Here is a 21513-nt window from a genome sequence, read left to right on the forward strand (position 1 = left end):
TGATGGCTGCATAATATTCCATGGTGTATATGTGCCACATTTTCCCTATCCAGTCTATCGTCGATGGGCATTTGGGTTGGTTCCAGGTCTTTGCTATTGTAAACAGTGCTGCAATGAACATTCGTGTACACGTGTCCTTATAGTAGAACAATTTGTAATCCTTTGGATATATACCCAGTAATGGGATTGCCGGGTCAAATGGAATTTCTATTTCTAGGTCCTTGAGGAATCACCACACTGTCTTCCACAATGGTTGAACTAATTTATACTCCCACCAACAGTGTAAAAGTGTTCCTATTTCTCCACATCCTCTCCAGCATCTGTTGTCTCCAGATTTTTTAATGATTGCCATTCTAACCGGCGTGAGATGGTATCTCAATGTAGTTTTGATTTGCATTTCTCTGATAACCAGTGATGATGAGCATTTTTTCATGTGTTTGTTGGCCTCATGTATGTCTTCTTTTGTAAAGTGTCTGTTCATATCCTTTGCCCACTTTTGAATGGGCTTGTTAGTCTTTTTCTTGTAAATCCGCTTTAGTTCTTTGTAAATTTTGGATATCAGCCCTTTGTCAGATGGGTAAACTGCAAACATTTTTTCCCAATCTGTTGGTTGCCAATTCACTCTAATGATTGTTTCTTTTGCTGTGCAGAAGCTGTGGAGTTTGATTAGGTCCCATTTGTCTATTTTGGCTTTTGTTGTCAATGCTTTTGGTGTTTTGGTCATGAAGTCCTTGCCTACACCTACGTCCTGAATGGTTTTGCCTAGATTTTCTTCTAGGGTTTTTATGGTGTTAGGTCTTATGTTTAAGTCTTTAATCCATCTGGAGTTAATTTTAGTGTAAGGTGTCAGGAAGGGGTCCAGTTTCTGCTTTCTGCACATGGCTAGCCAGCTTTCCCAGCACCATTTATTGAACAGGGAATCCTTTCCCCATTGCTTGTTTTTGTCTGGTTTGTCAAAGATCAGATGGTTGTAGAAAGGTTGTGTTGCCTCCGAGACCTCTGTTCTGTTCCATTGGTCTATATCTCTGTTTTGGTACCAGTACCATGCTGTTTTGATTACTGTAGCCTTGTAGTATAGTTTGAAGTCTGGTATTGTGATGCCCCCCGCTTTGTTCTTTTTGCTTAGAATTGACTTGGCTATGTGGGCTCTCTTTTGGTTCCATATGAAGTTTAAGGTGGTTTTTTCCAGTTCTGCGAAGAAGGTCATTGGTAGCTTGATGGGGATAGCATTGAATCTGTAAATTACTTTGGGCAGTATGGCCATTTTCACAATATTGATTCTTCCTAACCATGAACATGGAATGTTTCTCCATCTGTTTGTGTCCTCTCTTATTTCATTGAGCAGTGGCTTGTAGTTCTCCTTGAAGAGGTCCTTTACATTCCTTGTTAGTTGTATTCCTAGGTATTTTATTCTCTTTGTGGCAATTGTGAATGGAAGTTTGTTCTTGATTTGGCTCTCCTTAAGTCTGTTATTGGTGTATAGGAATGCATGTGATTTTTGCACATTGATTTTGTATCCTGAGACTTTGCTGAACTTGCTTATCAGTTTCAGGAGGTTTGGGGCTGAGACGATGGGGTCTTCTAGTTATACAATCATGTTGTCTGCAAATAGAGACAATTTGACTTCCTCCTTTCCTATTTGAATGCCCTTTATTTCTTTTTCTTGCCTGATTGCTCTGGCTAGAACTTCTAATACTATATTGAATAGGAGTGGTGAGAGAGGGCATCCTTGTCTGGTGCCACATTTCAAGGGGAATGCTTCCAGTTTTTGCCCATTCAGTATGATATTGGCTGTTGGTTTGTCATAAATAGCTTTTATTATTTTGAGATATGTTCCATCGATACCTAGCTTATTGAGTGTTTTTAGCATAAAGGGCTGTTGAATTTTGTCAAAGGCCTTCTCTGCATCAATTGAGATAATCATGTGGTTTTTGTCTTTGGTTCTGTTTATGTGGTGAATTACGTTTATAGACTTGAGTATGTTGAACCAGCCTTGCATCCCCGGGGTGAAGCCTACTTGATCATGGTGGATAAGCTTTTTGATGTGCTGTTGCAATCGGCTTGTCAGTATTTTATTGAAGATTTTTGCATCTATGTTCATCATGGATATTGGCCTGAAGTTTTCTTTTCTTGTTGAGTCTCTGCCGGGTTTTGGAATGAGGATGATGTTGGTGTCATAAAATGATTTGGGAAGAATTCCCTCTTTTTGTATTGTTTGGAATAGTCTCAGAAGAAATGGTACCAGCTCCTCTTTGTATGTGTGGTAGAATTCAGCTGTGAACCCATCTGGACCTGGGCTTTTTTTGGGTGGTAAGCTCTTAATTGCTGCCTCAACTTCAGACCTTGTTATGGGTCTGTTCAGGGTTTCGGCTTCTTCCCGGTTTAGGCTTGGCAGGAGGCAAGTGTCCAGGAATTTATCCATTTCTTCCAGGTTTATTAGTTTGTGTGCATAGAGTTGTTTGTAATAATCTCTGATGATGGTTTGAATTTCTGTGGAATCTGTGGTGATATCCCCTTGATCGTTTTTTATTGCATCAATTTGGTTATTCTCTCTTTTCTTTTTTATTAATCTGGCTAGTGGTCTGTCTATTTTGTTGATCTTTTCAAAAAACCAGTTCCTGGATTTATTGATTTTTTGAAGGGTTTTTTGTGTCTCTATCTCCTTCAGTTCTGCTCTGATCTTAGCTATTTCTTGTCTTCTGCTAGACTTTGAGTTTTTTTGATCTTGCTCCTCTAGCTCTTTCAATTTTGATGATAGGGTGTCAATTTTTGATCTCTCCTTGCTTCTCATGTGGGCACTTATTGCTATATATTTTCCTCCAGAGACTGCTTTAAATGTGTCCCAGAGATTCTGGTATGTTGTGTCTTCATTCTCGTTGGTTTCGAAGAACATCTTTATTTCTGCCTTCATTTCATTGTTTATCCAGTCAGCATTCAATAGCAAGTTGTTCAGTTTCCATGAAGCTGTGCGGTTCTGAGTTAGTTTTTGAATTCTGAGTTCTAACTTGATTGCACTGTGGTCTGAGAGACTGTTTGTTACGATTTCCGTTCTTTTGCATTTGCTGAGGAGTGATTTACTCCCAATTATGTGGTCAATTTTAGAGTAAGTGTGATGTGGTGCTGAGAAGAATGTATATTCTGTGGCTTTGGGGTGGAGAGTTCTGTAAATGTCTATTAGGTTTGCTTGGTCCAGGTCTGAGTTCAAGTCCTGGATATCCTTGTTAATTTTCTGTCTGGTTGATCTGTCTAATGTTGACAATGGGGTGTTAAAGTCTCCCACTATTATTGTGGGGGAGTCTACGTCTCTTTGTAAGTCTTTAAGAACTTGCCTTATGTATCTGGGTGCTCCTGTATTGGGTGCGTATATATTTAGGATCGTTAGCTCTTCTTGTTGCATTGATCCTTTTACCATTATGTAATGTCCCTCTTTGTGTCTTATGATCTTTGTTGCTTTAAAGTCTAATTTATCAGAGATGAGAATTGCAACTCCTGCTTTTTTTTGCTCTCCATTTGCTTGGTAAATCTTCCTCCATCCCTTTATTTTGAGCCTTTGTGTAGCCTTGCATGTGAGATGAGTTTCCTGGATACAGCACACCGATGGGTTTTGGCTATTTATCCAATTTGCCAGTCTGTGTCTTTTGATTGGGGCATTTAGTCCACTTACATTTAGGGTTAACATTGTTATGTGTGAATTTGATACTGCCATTTTGGTGCTAGCTGGCTGTTTTGCCCTTTAGTTGAGCTGGTACTTGTTGTTCCTTTATATGTGTAGAGCCTCTTTCAGGAGCTCTTGTAGAGCTGGCCTGGTGGTGACGAAATCTCTGAGTACTTGCATGTTCCCAAAGGATTTTATTTTTCCTTCACTTATGAAGCTTAGTTTCGCTGGATAGGAGATTCTGGGTTGAAAGTTCTTTTCTTTAAGGATGTTGAATATTGGCCCCCATTCTCTTCTGGCTTGTATGGTTTCTGCTGAGAGGTCTGCTGTGAGTCTGATGGGCTTCCCTTTATGGGTAACCTGACCTTTCTCTCTGGCTGCCCTTAGTATTTTCTCCTTCATTTCGACCCTGGTGAATCTGACGATTATGTGCCTTGGGGTTGCTCTTCTTGATGAATATCTTTGTGGTGTTCTCTGTATTTCCTGGACTTGAATGTTTGCCTGCCTTGCTAGGTTGGGGAAGTTTTCCTGGATAATATCCTGAAGAGTAGTTTCCAGCTTGGATTCATTCTCTTCGTCGCATTCGGGTACGCCTATCAAACGTAGATTAGGTCTTTTCACATAGTCCCACATTTCTTGGAGACTTTGTTCATTCCTTTTTAACCTTTTTTCTCCAGTCTTGCCTTCCCATTTTATTTCATTGAGTTGATCTTCGACCTCTGATATCCTTTCTTCTGCTTGGTCCATTCGGCTGTTGATACTTGTGCATGCTTCACAAAGTTCTCGTGTTGCGTTTTTCAGCTCCATCAATTCACTTATATTCCTTTCTATTTTGTCCATTCTCATTAGTATTTCGTCAAATCTTTTTTCAAGTTTCTTAGTTTCTTTGCATTTGGTTAGAACATGTTCTTTAAGTTCACAGAAGTTTCTTACTACCCACCTTCTGAATTCTGATTCTGTCATTTCATCACACTTGCTCTCCATCCAACCTTGTTCCCTTGCTGGTGAGGAGTTGTGATCCCTTTTAGGAGGAGAGGTGTTCTGGTTTCGGGTGTTTTCATCCTTTTTGCACCGGTTTCTTCCCATCTTTAAAGATTTATCCACCTGTCGACTTTGTAGTTGCTGGCTTTCAGATTGGGTCTCAAATATTTCAGATTGATGTTCTGTTTGTTGATGATGAGGTTATTTCTGTTTCTTGGTTTTCCTTCTGACAGTCTGGCCCCCCTGCTGTAGGTCCTCTGAGGTTCACTCCAGGCCCTGCTTGCCTGGGGTTCACCTGCAGCAGCTGCTGAACAGCAAGGGTTGTTACCAGTTTTCTTCTTCTGCTATCTTTGTCCCAGAAGGATACCCGCCTAGTGTCAATCTGATCTCTTTTTTATGAGGTGTCTTTTTGGATATATAGGGGTCAGGGAGCTGCTTGAGGAGACGGTCTCTTCTTTATAGGAGCTCAAATGGTGAGCTGCGAGCTCTGTTGTTGTTCATTCAGAGCTGCTGGGCAGGTAGGTTTAGGTCTGCTGCAGCAGAACTCATAAACTGCTTTTTGTTCCCAGGTGCTCTGTCCCAGGGATTTGGGGCTTTATTTATGAGTTTCCGTTATGCTGCCGCCTTCTTTTTTTTTTTTGTTTCCTTCAGACCTGCCCAGCCCAGCAAGGAGGCAGCCTAGTCACTGTGAGCCTCTAGCAGCTTTGCTGAGCTGCTGTGGGCTCCGCCCCGCTGCCGAGTGAACTTCCCTGCAGTCCTGTTTATATGGTTGTAGTTAGAACTGCTTTGGCGATGGTGACCCGCCTCTGTTGGGGTGGAGTCTCTGCTGTGGCGGGTTGCCTTGGCAACAGCGGGCTGCCTCAGCAATGGCGGGTTGCCTTGGCAACGGCGTGCTGCCTCGGTAATGGCGGACGCTCCTCCCCCACAGAGCTGGACCCTCCCGGGTTCAGCTGCGCTTGCTGTGAAACTCTCAATCCATAGTTTCTGGTTGGTGTTCTTTTGCGGGGGTGGGGCCAGCCGAGCCTGATCGCCCGTTTCCCTGCCTCAGAGCCTTTTTTAAGTTGGTGTTCCAGTCGCCTGTTGAAGAGGCGCCAGGGTCTGTTTGTTTTCCCCTGCGGCCACTCACTGCGCTGGCTTAACCAGCGGAACTGAGGTTTGTGGCGCTTTTTTTTCTTTTTTTTTGCCCTGGAATCTACTGTCCTGGTTCTCTGCTCAGTCCCCTTTTTGAACCAGCGTATGGGCGACTTCCCGTGGCTCCAATCGCCAGCCAAAAGGGCCCCCCGACCGGCGTGTTTTGTATGGAGAACCGCGGCTCCAGGGCGCTGACAAAGCAGCTGCGCGGGGCAAGGCCGCGCTGGCTGAAACAGCCGCGCTGGCGACCGTGGAGCACCTCTGCCCGGGAATTTCCTAGTCTGTGGTCAATAAAAACGCGGCGTCCACTCACCCTCTGCGCTTTCACTGGGAGCTGCAATCCTCAGCTCTTCCTAAACGGTCATCTTGGATCGTCCCCCCCTGCTCCATAAGGTTTTATGATTCACAATAATAGCATTTTTAGAGTAGAAGTCTATATAAAATATATCATTTTTGTTATTCTTCAGAATGAAGGATTAAACTGAAGATTCAAAAAAAAATTTTCACTGAAGTTTTGATTATGACAGCATTATGGAGTGCCTATTGGTTTAGAAGCTGCTTTAGCCTTACCTTCACCGAATCCTGAGAAGTGCAGTGATAATGCTTAACGTATTTTATGTGTGTATATATATATATATATTTTTCTTTTTTCTGTTTATACTTTAGATAAGAGTGCCCAGGAGTGGAATCTTGAAATAGAGTCTACATTTGATGTTGTCAGTTCAAAGCCAGTTGATGGTCAAGTGATCATAGCCATCCCTAAATTGGAAACACAACAGACGTACAATATTGAACTTCAACCTGGGAAAAGGATTGTTGAGCTATTTGTGAACATTAGCAAGGTGAATGACAGTACTTCCTGAGAAGCACTGGATGAAATGCAATACTGATGCTAAAGAAACGATTAGAAAAGAGGCACTAAGTATGAAAGAAAAATCTACTTTATCTGTTTATATTTGTCATTTTCTTCTCTATTTTTAGTCCTCATATATTTTCTGTGAGTATGAGCTAAATAATGAGTTTCCCAAATTTTTTCTTTTTTTTTTTTTCTTTTTTTTTTTTTTTTTTTTGTTTGAGACGGAGTTTCGCTCTTGTTACCCAGGCTGGAGTGCAATGGCACGATCTCGGCTCACCGCAACCTCCGCCTCCTGTGTTCAGGCAATTCTCCTGTCTCAGCCTCCTGAGTAGCTGGGATTACAGGCATGCGCCACCATGCCCAGCTAATTTTTTGTATTTTTAGTAGAGACGGGGTTTCACCATGTTGGCCAGGATGGTCTCGATCTCTTGACCTCGTGATCCACCCGCCTCGGCCTCCCAAAGTGCTGGGATTACAGGCTTGAGCCACCGCGCCCGGCCTCAATAGAGTTTCCCAAATTTTAAGACTAAGAAAATGGAGAACATATCATTATGTTGGCAATTTTTCCTCTCATTGTATTTTCTTATCATTATATTTTAATTTTCTACAGTATTTGCAGTATCCTGAAGCCAAAATATATTCTATGGATTATATTTAAATAGCAGTGGTTATTTTTGGTATTTATCAGTTAATTTGATTATTAATACTTACTCTATACACATAATTCTAATTCTAAACTTATAATCTTTCATACGTCAAAGTAGAATGGATTATTTTTATCTTTTCTTTTTCCTTTTTCTATTCCTCTAATTGATAATCGTGTACGGAAAAAGGTGGAGCAAAATAACATTCAGTAGCTGTTGAGATAAAGAACTCAAAATGATTTTTAGTTCTTGGCTTGAAAGAAGAGTCTACTTCAAATTTCCATTCTAAGTGTTAAGAATGTAGAGTAACCATAAGCTCAGTTTTAGAGATAGGAAGAGTTGTTTTTCTGAACACCCATGTTATTCTGTTCTTTCCTTTTGCTTTTGATATATTGATCCATGCTAGATTCCTAGCATGCCGTTTTTAAATATTATCAATGAATTGGTATGATTTGGCATAATACAGGTAGGGAGATTTACATTGTTTTAGGACCTAGAGTTTTTTACTTGACTATATGAGAAATTGATATAATGCGTTGAGCCTTTTTTTTTGCTGAAAATATGATGTTAGAGTGACCTTTTAATTTTCTTAAAAGAATATTACTGTAGAAACTTGGTGGCCTCATGGACATGGAAACCAGACTGGGTACAACATGACTGTTCTTTTTGAACTGGATGGAGGCTTAAATATTGAAAAATCAGCTAAGGTAAGTAAGTAATTTAAACTATTTTGTGAAATAATTATATTTCTTTTAAAAATAGTAATATAGATCTTCATGGGAAAAGAAGAAAGCATCAAAACTGTTATGTCCCCACCATTCAGAGATAATCTCCAGTAACAGCATTCAAAAGCTTCCCTGTATGTATTTACATACATTCATACATATACATATGTATTTTCTTTTTTAAATTTTTTTTTTTTTTTTTTAGGCAGAGTCTTTCTCTGTCACTCAGGCTGGAGTGCAATTGTGCAATCTTGGCTCACTGCAACCTCTGCCTCCTGGGTTCAAACAATTCTCCTGCCTCAGCCTCCTGAGTAGCTGGGATTACAGGCATGTGCCACCATGCCCAGCTAGCATTTGTATTTTTAGTAGAGATGGGGTTTTACCATGTTGACCAAGCTGGTCTCGAACTCCTGACTAAAGTGATCAACCTACGTTGGTCTCCCAGAGTGCGGGGATTACAAGTGTGAGCCACCGCCTCCAGCCTTATATTTTTAAATAGATCATACTTTAGGTATTATTTTGTCAATAAGTAGTCTCCTGCTATGATTTAAAATTGTACCTTATATCAAAATAATACATGTGTGTAATTTTAAAACTTAAATATTACCAGAAAGTTTATATGAAAAATAAGACCCCTTGCCCAACACTTCATTTTCCTACTTCCTACTCCTCAGAACCAGTAATTTTTAACTTTTATTTCCTCTAACATTCTTCTTCATTTTTCTAAATAAGGTACTTCTATTGGTGTTTTCTGATTTTTCAGTTTTGCCCATTTTAGGGTATAGCACTAAGAATCGGAAAGAACTGGACTTTGTTATTTATTAGCTATAGGCTACTTACGTAATCTCAAAATATATAAAGTGAGTATAATAAAAAGGAGATGGCTTGGATCTGGCTTATAACAGTCATGGCATATAGTTAGTAGAAACGGTATTAACCCTCTTCAAAGATCTCCTCCTCTTCTAGACACTAGCTTTGCTGTTTACATTTGGCTAGTGTCACCTCTCACATTTGGTATTACCTCTCCTGTGGGCCAGATAATACACTAAGGTTGGGGATATATCCTTCAGGAGTTCATTTCCTATTTTTCTTTTGTTCAATCATACTGTGTATTTTCTGAGACATTGTGAATGTATGTGTGTGGTGTGTGTGTGTGTATGTTAGAGAGAGAGAGAGAGAGAGAATGAGCGTGTGAGAGCACACACATGCACAGAGTTATGTACACGGAGAACATACTGTATCTGTCTTTAGGACCAAATCATTCACTCTTATTCTAACCCTCTTGGCTGAGAGAATGTGTGCTCTCTCACACAGTGAGTTTGTTTTGTGTTATTTTCATGAAAATGTAAAAAGTCATGAGCCATTCCAACTTACGACAGAGAAAGAAGAGGAATTTCTTTCTTTTTCAAAAGGAAATAATTTTTTTCATTCAGGTTAATGTGACTGTATTATTGTTCATTACACATAACAATGCGAACCTTTGAATCAAGCAGCAACAGGAGTGAAGGAGGATGTAACTGCCATGCGCCTTGAGTTAATGCCTGTGTGTGAAATGTGCACTTTGGCTGCGGCTGCTGTAGAGTTTGCTAATTTTGAGGCTCACTCATTCAGTAAATACTTAGGGCACACCTACTGTGTTTTGGCTGTTTTGCTATATCCTGGTGATAGAACTGTGACTATGACGCTGCTTCTATTTCTGAGACCTTAGTAGAGCTAATCATCTCCTTGGGAAGTTAAATCATTAAATGAGCCATTGCAATAAATTAGCACTCTAGAGATGAAGAGCGTGCTGTGGAAGTACAGAGCAGGGACATTCTGGGAAGATTCCCAGAGCCTATGTCCCTAGGGATAAGTGGAATTTGGCCAAGTAATGTAGCAAAGAGGCAGAGGGAAAAGAATGTGAAGGGCCAAGGACTAGAAAGGATGTTGTGTGTTTTTGGAAGTGAAAGAAATTTCAATGCAGCTATGGTTGAGTTTGACGTTGAAGAACAAGAGATGGTGTTATAAAAGCATCTAGGACAAGGTCCTGCAGGGCCTAGTGAGACACACGAAGGAACAAGCACTGTCCCTAGGGCTGCCGGGATTCTTGGAAGGATTTTAAGGAGGGGGTAAGGATCATATGCATGTTTTACAAAGATTGTGTAGATCAAGTTGGAAAAACGACGAGAGTAGGGGACCAGTTAGAAGACTCTGGTAGTAATTTAGACACAAAATGAAGATTGGTTGGTCTACAGAATTGCTGATCAAATAAATCTGAAAGAGATTTAGGATATAGTTTCAGCAGGCTTGATGATGTGGGGGTGGGAAAAAGAAGTTGTTAAGAATGGTTCCTCAGTTGCTGGTTTGGGCTGCTGAACAGATGGCAACTCTGTTGTTTGAGTTCCATTACTCAGAAAGAAGAGAAGGTTTTGGGGAAGGAATTGGGTAGGAATTATTTCAGTGATAGATGTTTTTTGTGTGGAGTGATTGAGAAACACCCAAGGAATACTATTTGATGGGTGGTTCATTAGATAGGCCTTAAGCTTAGGAATTGCATCTGGGTTAAGGATATGGATGTGTAAGTCAGTAGAATATAGATAATTGTAGCCATGGTAGTGGATTAGCTACCTCATCTGCTGGCACAGAGAAAAGAGCTAGGACAGAACCCAGGCAGCCATAACAAGTAAGGTTGGGATTTGGAAAGAAGCCTGTAGAGGAATCTAAGAAGGAATGATTGATAAGTTGGAGGGAAAACCAATTTGACTGGGGAGTCACAGAAACTAGTGAGAGAGAGTGTTTTAAGAATGTCTACACACACACACACACACACACACACACACGCACACACATGCACACACACGCACACACATGCACACACACGCACTCATACACCCTCATATTGCCTAGCTTTTCCCACACATTTCCTAATCCTTTCTCAGAGCTCCTGGGAAGAGTGGCTCCCAGTAGCAGTGAATGGATTTAGGACTCATATCTTGATTTGGAATTCTGTATTAAAAGCAATCAGGGCTCTTTGGAGAAATGACTGACTCTCAAGTTGGAGCCTAGAATATCTTGCTGTTCCAGAAAGTAAGGAGATACTCAAGAATGATGTGACATGTTGAAAGGACACAGGGGCCTAAGTGTTCAGTCTTCAATATACTATAATCTTCAAAAATGTCAAGGAAAGCTTGAGGAACTGTTCTATGTTGGAGGAGACTATGCACGAACTGAGTGCAATGCAGTGATCTTTTTTGTCATAATGTTATTAGGGTAACTGATGAAAACTTGAAAGGGGGTCTCTGGGTGATGATCATACAGGAGTTCCTTGTACTATTGCTGTAACTTTATTACAAGTTTGCAATGATTTCAACATAGAAAAGGATACTATTAAGAGAATGAAAAGCAACAGCAAAATCCTGATGAGAAGGGGCCAGTAGAGAGGGAAAGACTAAAAAGAGTTTGAAAGCAGGGAGGTAGTTGAGAGGGCGAGGTCTCTGGGAGGTAGGAATTAAGAAGAGGATGGATTCACTTTGGGATGAAGCGTTCTGTTTTAGTTGTAACAGTGGTGAAAGAGAACACATGGGAAGAAAGGATGCAGCTTGAGGATGGAAGTAATTTTGAAGGTCTCTAGGACCACTTAAAGTATATTTTCTTTCTATAAGACTTTCAAACTCTTTTGTCAGTGGAGTTTTAGGGTGAAAAAGTAAACCTGAGAAAGAAAGCTAGGGAGTTTTGGTGAAATAACATTTTATTTTTTATTTATTGTGAATGAAATATAACACATACAGAAAAATAAACAGACCATAAATGCAAAGCTTAATGAATGATGAGAAAATGAACACTCACATAACTGTCATCCTGTTTAAGAAACAGAACATTAGTTACTAGCGCTTCACACCTCAAACTCTCCCCTCCCTTTTGTGAGCCTCCCTAATCATGGCCCCTCTTTCCTTCCGGAAGATCCACTATCCTGACGTCCATCATTAGGTTGCTTTTATCTGTTTTTGAATTTTGTGTGCATGGAACCATATACCATGTATTCTTTAGTGTCTGGCTAATTTGGCTCAACATCACGGTTTGTAACATTTTGATACAGTTATCTCTCCTTATGCTTTCAGTTACCCATGGGCAACTGTGGTCTGAAAATAGTAAATGGAAAACTCCAGAAATAAGCAATTCATGAGTTTTAAATTGCACTCTGTTCTGTGTCGCATGATGGAATCTCGTGCTGTCCTGCCCTGTCTTGCCCAGGACATGAATCATTGCTTTGTTGAGCTTATCCATGCTGTATACATTATCCACCTCTTAGTCACTCGGCGGCCTTCTCCTTCATCAGATAGAAAAAACATAGTATATATGGGATTCGGTACTATCTGCAATTTCAAGCATCCACTGGGGATCTTGGAACGTATCCCCTGCAGATAAGGGGGGACTGCTGTTTGGTGTTCTGTGTAACTGTAGTTTGTCTATTTACATTGTGTAAGATTTTATTATATTACACATTCTGCTGTTGCGATTTGAGTAGTTTCCAGTCTGGGGTATTCCAAGTAATGCTGCTGAGAACATTAGTGATATAATACTCGGAGCACATATGCCCCTGGCAGCATATCTGCTGGGAGTGGAATTGCTTGATTGTGGAGGATGCATGAGTTCAGCTTTTTTAGATTATGCTAAACTGCTATCCTAAATGGTTATATGAGACTGACCTAGGCTCCTTACCAGCAGTTGGTGCTGTGTCAGACGGGACTTTGAACACTGTTTTCTTACCACCAGCCCCTCCTTATCTCACCTCTATTGCTCTTATTTCTTGATGATTTTATTGTTACCCTGGGCTTGCTTTATACAAAAGTAATCTTATTTTAAATGTATCTCATTGAAATTCATCTTGCTCCAGTTTTATATCTTCCTTTCTTGCCTCTCCTCTTCCACTGAACTTAGAAACGTGTTTAGGATTTTTTTAACTGAGTATGTCAGGAGACAGCAGCATATTTGAATCAGACAAAAGGTACTGGGGAAGTCACAGGTTTTGAATGCAGCCTATACAGCAGAAATGCATGGGATCATGAAAAGAATGCAGGCACTAGAGAGAGAGAAAAGTGCTGACTACATTTCTTTGTGAACATGGCAGAATATATTGATGACTGAGACTTTTCTTATGTTGAGTGACATTGGGGCAAATGGTTTAAGCATGAAGGGAGGTAATATATGGAAAATATCAACAGATAATTTAAACATTAATAAATAACAAAGTAAAAGATAAGTGTTGGGATATCATATCATAAATTCTGCCAAATAAATCATGCATGAGGAGCTTTAGAATGTGAGTCTGGGAAAGTTAGCTTTATCAGTTTAGGAAAGCAAATTGATTTTTTAACAAAAGAAAAAGTTTTGTGTATAAGTGGGTATGGAAGAGGATACTTTGGGTAAATGGAATAATAAATCTGACCAATCAGTTTTTGCCATTTTCTGCCCAGGTTAACTGAGGGTTTTTATCCTACTAATTGATTATGCTGAATTGACTAGGTAACATGTTTTAATGAACAAATACCTATTTTTGAATGCTTATTATGACTTGCCTTTATGGAAAAACAGGAAATCAATTAGTTGATATTTCTCTTACACATAATTTATTTTATAAGTTTCCCAAGTATTCTATGTATAAGGTAAATCATTTTGCTAAAAGCTGCAAAAGGCTGTTGCTGTGTACATTTGACCCTCCAATTAAATTATTGTAGGAAAATAGATGTAATAATAGGTATTCTACAATCAGTTAAAACTTGTATCTCCTAGTTTCCAAGCCAGAAGAAGTGAAAGATTGCCCATGGCTATTACAATTAGAAAAAACAATTGGGATTTTTTTTTTCTTTTTTTAAAATTTCACTTTGTTCTTTGTTTCTTAAATTCCTGTCTTCATCTCTGCAAATTCCACAGGGCAAAAAACCAATATCATGCCAGTGAAATTTTTTCTAAGTGCTACTCTTGGCTCTGTAAAGCCCTTAAAAGTACATAGCCAAAGAATATGGAATTCAGAATAATCAAGGTGTATTTTTGCATTGAAAAGGTACAGAGATTATGAAGTATGTTTCTTTCTGTATTAGCTTTTTAGGACTATCACTACAAATGACTATAAACGGAGTATCTTAAAACAACAAGAATTAATTTTCTTACAGTCCTGGAGGCTGGAGTCCAAAATCAAGGTGTTGGCAGAGCTGTGTTCCTTCTGAAGGCTCTGGGAAAGAAACCTTCCTTGCCTCTTCCAGCTTCTCATCATTGCTGGTAATCCTTGGCTTGCATATGCATCACAGTGATCTCTGTCTCCACCATCTCATGCTTTCTCCTTTGTGTATGTCTCTTGTTTCCTTTTCTTATAATTATACCAATCATTGCATTAGGGCCCAGTATGATCTCATTTTAATGAAACTAAGTATATTTGCAAAGCCCTTATTTCCAAATAAGGTTGCATTTTTAGGTGGACATGAATTTTGGGGGGACACTGTTCAACCCAGTACACTGTCCTTTTGTCTTTTGTCAGAAGTTTTATTAAAGATTTCCAAGATGGCTATAGGCAGTAGCTTCCCCAGGTGGGCCATGGCAACAGTTAGGCTTAGGTATAGACAGTAAGTGGGTGATTGTATGTGGACTATAGATTGGCCTGTTTTTCATTATTACTATATACTGGCAATTCTATTAATAAATATTGCCCATGATAGAATATGTCTCCCACCTTCCTCCTTCCCCAATCATATGTTGGTCTAAGTTTTATCTCTGTGTTTGGTTACTCTTGAATGTTAATAATATACGTGTTTGCTTAGATATAGCACATTTTTATTACTAATCCTTTAATAGACATTATATTCTACATGATAGTTATTTTGGAGTACTCTTCGTTATGTAGTCATTCCCAGATACATGAAGATTCAGCTTCATACAGTTCTTTTGAAAGCAAATTTATAACAGTTTGGAATTGTTTGAGCTTGCTTTGAACATAGTTCTTGCCTCCCTTCCCTGTCCTATACATGCTTACATTTAAAAGCATTGCAGATTAGAAATAAACAACAATAGCACAGTGATTATAAAAAGGAGAAATTCAACATAAGTTTCATGTGATCTCTTGGAGTTATTTTTATGCTTTAAATTTACAATTGAGAAAGCTATGGACTGTGAGGTGTAATGTGTAATATTTTGCTTGGGAAGTGCATATTTTAGTTCATGCATGAAATATATTCTACTAATTTTAATAGTGTCTTTAGAATTGAAATTTATTCTTTTAAATCTGTTTTAAAACTAACGAAAGAGTCGAAGCAAAACATAACATCAGTGGTATGCTTTGGTAGCGGGTGGCAGATATTAAAAAAGCAAAATACGTGGGAATTATTATGATTATTTTGTACTTTTTAGAGATAGGGGCTCATTCTGTCACCAAGGCTGCACATAGATCACTGCAGCTTTGAATTTCTAGGCCACAGTGATCTTCCTACCTTATCCTCCTGAGTAGCTAGGACTACTTCAGACACATGCTACCATGCCTCGCCTATTTTATTTTGGAGAGATGGAGAGCAGTTAGCCCTAGGTACAGGCAATAAGTGGGTGCTGCAACACAGCCTGTTATGTTGCCCAGGCTGGTCTCACACTCCTGTCCTCAAGTGATCCTCCCACCTCAGCATCCCAAAGTGTTGGGGTTATAGGGATGAGCCACTACCTAGCTGGAATTCTTTTTGACAGCAGTCTGGATACTTTTAACAGAGATCAAATGTGTGAATTGGTCAGATAGGCCTGTATTGAAGGTGGTAGAGTGGAAATAAGTCATTTTTACATTCCTGGAAACAGAGATCAAATGTGTGAATTGGTCATATAGCAGGTGGCAGAATGGAAATAAGGAAGTAATTCTCATATTTCCAGAAAAACTCCTGCAAAATGCACAGAAAACAGTTTCAAGAATGAGATTACTATTTCATAAACCTCTATCATGCTGCATATGTGGCCAGTATTCACTATGGAGTTCATGCAAAAATCAAATAAATTAATCCCAAATATTATTTCATCCTCTTGGAAATTATCCTCTGAACTTTGTGAAATCTACTTTTTTGGAAATTTCTTTTTTCCTGTGTGATTTTTTTTTTAGAACTTTGGAAAAATTGTATTCATTCTTTCTCATCTCACCTCATTGACAGGAAAAGCTGCAGAAAATCTTCCCTAGACAAGATGGAAGGTTCATTATGAAGCTAGGACACAGTAGAAAAATTTTGAAAAGTTAATCTCAACTTTGAAGTACCATGTGATCCAAAGAAAATGTGGACACATGAGTCAGCTCAGATATTACTCTCTGTGGTATGCAGTTTTCTCTTTGGAATTATCTCTTTTTTCCTGGTGTAGTTTTAGATGACATTAATCAGATACAAAAATATCTGCAGATAGACTCTATCCTGAACAATGTACAGTAAAATACCAAATTTTAAAAGTCTTCTTTGAAGATAAGTGCACAGAAATTTTGGTGAAGCCTTTTTACTGTGCAACAACAGAATATAAGGACATTGACATTTACGTAGAAAATAGAATCAAGCCGGGCGCGGTGGCTCACACCTGTAATCCCAGCACTTTGGGAGGCTGAGGCGGGTGGATCACGAGGTCAAGAGATCGAGACCATCCTGGTTAACATGGTGAAACCCCGTCTCTACTAAAACTACAAAAAATTAGCTGGGCATGGTAGCGCGTGCCTGTAATCCCAGCTACTCAGGAGGCTGAGGCAGGAGAATTGCCTGAACCTAGGAGGCGGAGGTTGCGGTGAGCCGAGATCGCGCCATTGCACTCCAGCCTGGGTAACAAGAGTGAAACTCTGTCTCAAAAAAAAAAAAAAAAAAAAAAAATAGAAAATAGAATCAAATCTTGAAGAAGACTGCCAGGAGAAAAACAAAGAGATGCTGGTTTTCCATTCCTCAGAGAAATCCACATAGCAATGCCAAATGCTCCAATTGTTGTCCCTGAGATCTAGACACTTGTTCTAAAGGAATGAATCAAATAGTATCTGTGTTCACAATCATTCAGCCATTTTCTCTGATTTTGCAGAAGAAATACTGGAGAAGTTGGATTTTTTTTTCCATTTTTTTTATACCTCAGAGGCATTTGTAAATAGTTTGAATGGATGTCAAAAGAACAAAGGCATGGCTATAACTGCATTTTTTGGAGTTTGATGTGACATGGGATTTTTATGAATCTCTACCAAACGTAATATGTTTGATACTTTTCTAAGATATTGTCATACTCCGGCCTCATCTGGAAGAACATTTCTGAGTTAAAATTAATAAAAGGTGTTTTTCCATCAGCTATGACAAGATAAATCAGCAGATATGGCAATACTCTTTATTGAACATATATGTCCAAAGAAGATCAATTTTGAGAAAGTTGTTGACAGATTTTTTTAGAAGGTAAGGCTGAAAATAGCAAATATTATTATTTCTTACTGTAGCGTATTATGTATGTTATTTCCTTTATTTGAAAATATACTAATTTAATCAAAACTTGAATCTATTAACTTCTTTTTTTGTACTCTAATATTTAATGTTACTTTAAAAAACTGACATGATTATGCAAAGTTCAGGAAAGAAAATTTTCAGTGTCTACATTCTTTTCTGGACATTATCATTATTCATTTCATTTTATTACTTCTATTGAAAATAGCTTTGTCATATAGAAGAGGAGGTCTTAAAAAGTGATCCTATCTGGTGTCAGATATACTATATACACATCTGGCTACAAGGATAGATAACTGTGCTGATGCAAGCATTAATCTGTTAACTTCTGGTTGTGCTGTCTGCAAATTGCAAGGGCACAACAAAGAATATCTCTTGTGTCATCTTGCGCAGACCTGTTTGACAAGAGCTATTTGTGGAGATCCAGAGTTTGTTTTCTCAATACTTCTGGACGCTGGAGCACTTTCAGAACAAAGACAGAAATGCAGTGTTTGGTTGTCTCTAAAAATACATGTAAAAGGATTTTAGCAGGTTTGATGTTTGACAATGTTTAGAAATAAGTGGGTTTATTTTTAAGAAGAAAATTGCCCTTTTGAAAATCTAGTGATGCTATTACAGCTTTTTAAGTGTCTGATTACGAACAGCTGAGAAGTAGCCCTGGGTTTATGAATCAATGATTCATTACATATCATCTGTTTGGTCTGCCAGAGAAAGAAATTTGAGGAGTACCGTATTTATCAGTCACGTACCTCTTAAGCCCTTTAGTTCAGATATCCTTATATCTTGTTTGAAAGAATGCATTCAACTATCCTGCACTTTTAAAGTTAATCTTTCTATTTTGAAAATGAAACCTTAATGAAGTTAATAACAACACTGATCTAGTGAGGAATTAATAGAAACTTCAAAAATAAAAATTTAGAAGTTAAAATTTTAAATTTTCAAACAACCCAACTTACACATTTTTTAGTTTCTTAGGTATTTATACTTTTTTCTACTGTTAGACAATAATTGGCTTGGTTGGGCTGTTTAAAAATTTTTAGTCTCATATGAAGATTGTGTATTTACTTTGGATGCAAATATATGTTACTCAAGTGTCTTTTCAAGAAATCTTTCAGAACCCATTATTTTCTCTGAAGTAAAATACCTGTTGTAGAAGAAGGCTTTTATGTGACAGTCAAGACTGCCAGAGGACGTAGAAAATTACTGACACTTATGGTAGAAGCAGGAGACTTTCACCTGTGAAAGAATGCCCAGAAGGAAAGGTGGCTGGTAATTACTACTTCACCTCTGAGGCACTGTCAGGTGGTTTGGGGTTTATTGTGACCCCAGTCATAACTTGTTATTGCAAGAGTTGGGGGATAGGGAGAGATGTCTTTTTATAAGAACATTTGCACAGAAAAGAAAAATATGCTTGAAAGTATTATGTTGTATAGTTAATACTATTCGTAGCATTAATAGATACTAAGAAATAAATAGGCCAGGTGTGGTGGCTCATGCCTGTAATCCCAGCACTTTGGGAGGCTAAGGCGGGTGGATCACCTGAGGTCAGGAGTTTAAGACCAGCATGACCAACATGGCGAAACCCTGTCTCTATTAAAAATACAAAACTTAGCCAGGCATAGTGATGTGTGCCAGTAATCCCAGCTACTCGGGAGACTGAGACAGAATCACTTGAACCCAGGAGGCAGAGGTTGCAATGAGCCAAGATTGTGTCATTGCACTCCAGCCTGGGCAACAGAACAAGACTCTTTCTCAAAAAAAAAAAAAAAAAGTAAAAGGAATTAATAAGTTCTATTTTCTGCAGTAGTGATTCTCAAAATTTTTGGGACTTAGCACTGAATTATACTTACAAAATTCACTGAAAACTCCAACAGGCTTTTGTTTATATGGGTTATATGTACTGATATTTACCATATTAAATATTAAAACTGAGAATTAAGTATTTACTTATTCATTTTAAATAACCATAATAAACTCATGTCACATATGACTATTTTTTACATATGATTTATTTTATAAAAAATATATTTACAAAAACACTAGAGGAAATGATAGTTTTACATGTTTGCAAGTCACTTTAATGTCTTGCTTAGTAGGAGACAAATGGATTCTCATCTGTATCAGCCTTCAGTCAATTTGCAATACGTTGTTTTGGTTGAAACAGATTAAGGAAATCTGACTTCACACAGATATATTTGGAAAATGAAAAAGTCTTTTCAGATAAATTGTGGATTTTCTTTCAACAAATGATAGTTTCTTAAAGGTTAGTTGCAATGTGGGCGCTGAAGTCATTTCAATAAACTTTTTATTCTCTGTTACATTCAAATCCATTGGCCTATCTTGCGCTTTGTATGGATTCTTAACCCATATTATGTGATATTGTAATATAATGCATTGGTTATTGGAAAATATTTGTTTCTTGAGCATTACAGATCTTCCAAATGTTGAAACATTTCCTTTTATAATATCACATTTGTTAATATCGCCACTGATGTCATCTAAAAAGTTTTTAAGTATTCAAGTAGTATCTACTACCATGAGGTAGTAGATAAAAGTTCTCCCTAATCCCAATTTTTACTTGAAAGTTCGAGTTTTATCCTTGGCCACAAATACTACCGCTTGTTTTCCTTGAAGTGATAGGCTCACTCCATTCATTTTCAAGAGAATGTCTGCCAGGTGTCCAGGTCTGAATAACCATCATTTGTCTATCAGTCCTTTTATCAAGTAAAAATGGGGTTTCATGAACAAGAAGGCCAATTCAGCTTACATACAACTCTAATAATGGCCCAGAGGCTTTTCATTCAGCTATCTATTGTGAATGATGCTTCATGGAGATTGCCCATTTCATAACACAGGATATTAAAATAATGCATACTGAGGGTTGGAATTTAATGAAATTAATGTTTACTGCTTTATCAAGGACAGTCTTAAGTGAAACTGGCTTTTTTCATTTTCCTGCTAATGCATGAAGGTGAAAGATTTAATGACCACTAGCACAGTTTGGAGCTGCTGCCTTGTTCCCTGCTAAGGAAGCAGCAGTGTTACCCACCACTGGTTTTTTTAACATCAGTGCAAATGTTAACACAGTAATTACAGGATAACCCTGAGACTCAAAAAATTATTTAGTACTTTCAATATTTCAGCACCTCTTGTATATTGTTGCCAAAAATTCACAGAAAAGATTTTTGATGATTTATTGTGCTGATAACAGACAAATACAAGCAAACTGGCAAATCCATCAATATCTGGAGATTCACTCATTTGTAAAGCAAAAATATGATTGTTTCACCTGAGACATTAAGCCAGTCTTAAAATCCCAAAAAGAGATTTGCAGTCAGATCTCTTAATTGGATGAGTTACTCTGCCATTGCAAAGCGGCAGTGCTGTGATTTCCTTTACTGACTTTTCATCCAATAAGCATTCTGCAATGTCAACAGTACAACTATCTCTCAGCTACTCTGTGTACTTCTCTAGCCAGGGCTGCATAACTAACCCTGTAAGGTGCTTCAGTGGGTTTTTCACTGTTTATCTTTTAATGAGCTTGTCATGTCTAAGTTTAAATATTCAATTCTCTTCTTTATACTGTGAATGATTTGTCTCAATGAGGCATTACAACTTAACTGGCACCATAAATATTATTTTTAAATGTTCCATTGCATAACACACAAAAAGTTATTAACATCCATAAAGTTGAGAGAAAGATGGCTTTCATCATAATTTCATTTCTTCTTCATAATTTTACCCAGTTTCTTTAAAATAGATTCTTCCCTTCCTTGAGTCAAAAGACTGACATGTCAGTTTCACTTTTTTTTTAAAGCATCTTTAGATATAGACAGATAGTGCAGTGCAGTTATAGGTTGAGAAGATAAGCCTTCTTCTTCTTCTTCTCCTTCTTCTTCTTCTTTTTTTTTTTTTTAGACAGAGTCTTGCTCTATAACCCAGGCTGGAGTGCAATGGCATGATCTCGGCTCACTGCAATCTCTGCCTCCTGGGTTTAAGTGATTCTTCTGCCTTTGCCTCCCAAATAGCTGGGATTATAGGCATGCATCACCACGTGCAGCTAATTTTTATATTT

The 21513-nt window shown here is 38.3% G+C and overlaps 1 protein-coding gene across 1 annotated transcript in view; it reads left to right on the forward strand.

Moving 5' to 3' along the window:
* MANBA (mannosidase beta) overlaps positions 1-21513 on the forward strand; it is a 120068-nt gene that overhangs the window by 43457 nt on the left and 55098 nt on the right. The window contains exons 6-7 of the mRNA XM_032261603.1: positions 6434-6609; positions 7864-7974. Coding sequence (XP_032117494.1) covers positions 6434-6609; positions 7864-7974 — 287 coding nt within the window. The remainder of the gene's footprint in view (positions 1-6433; positions 6610-7863; positions 7975-21513) is intronic.

This window comes from Sapajus apella, unplaced genomic scaffold (assembly GCF_009761245.1).
Source record: "Sapajus apella isolate SASKATOON/1434 unplaced genomic scaffold, GSC_monkey_1.0 scaffold124, whole genome shotgun sequence".
Lineage (NCBI taxonomy): Eukaryota > Metazoa > Chordata > Mammalia > Primates > Cebidae > Sapajus > Sapajus apella.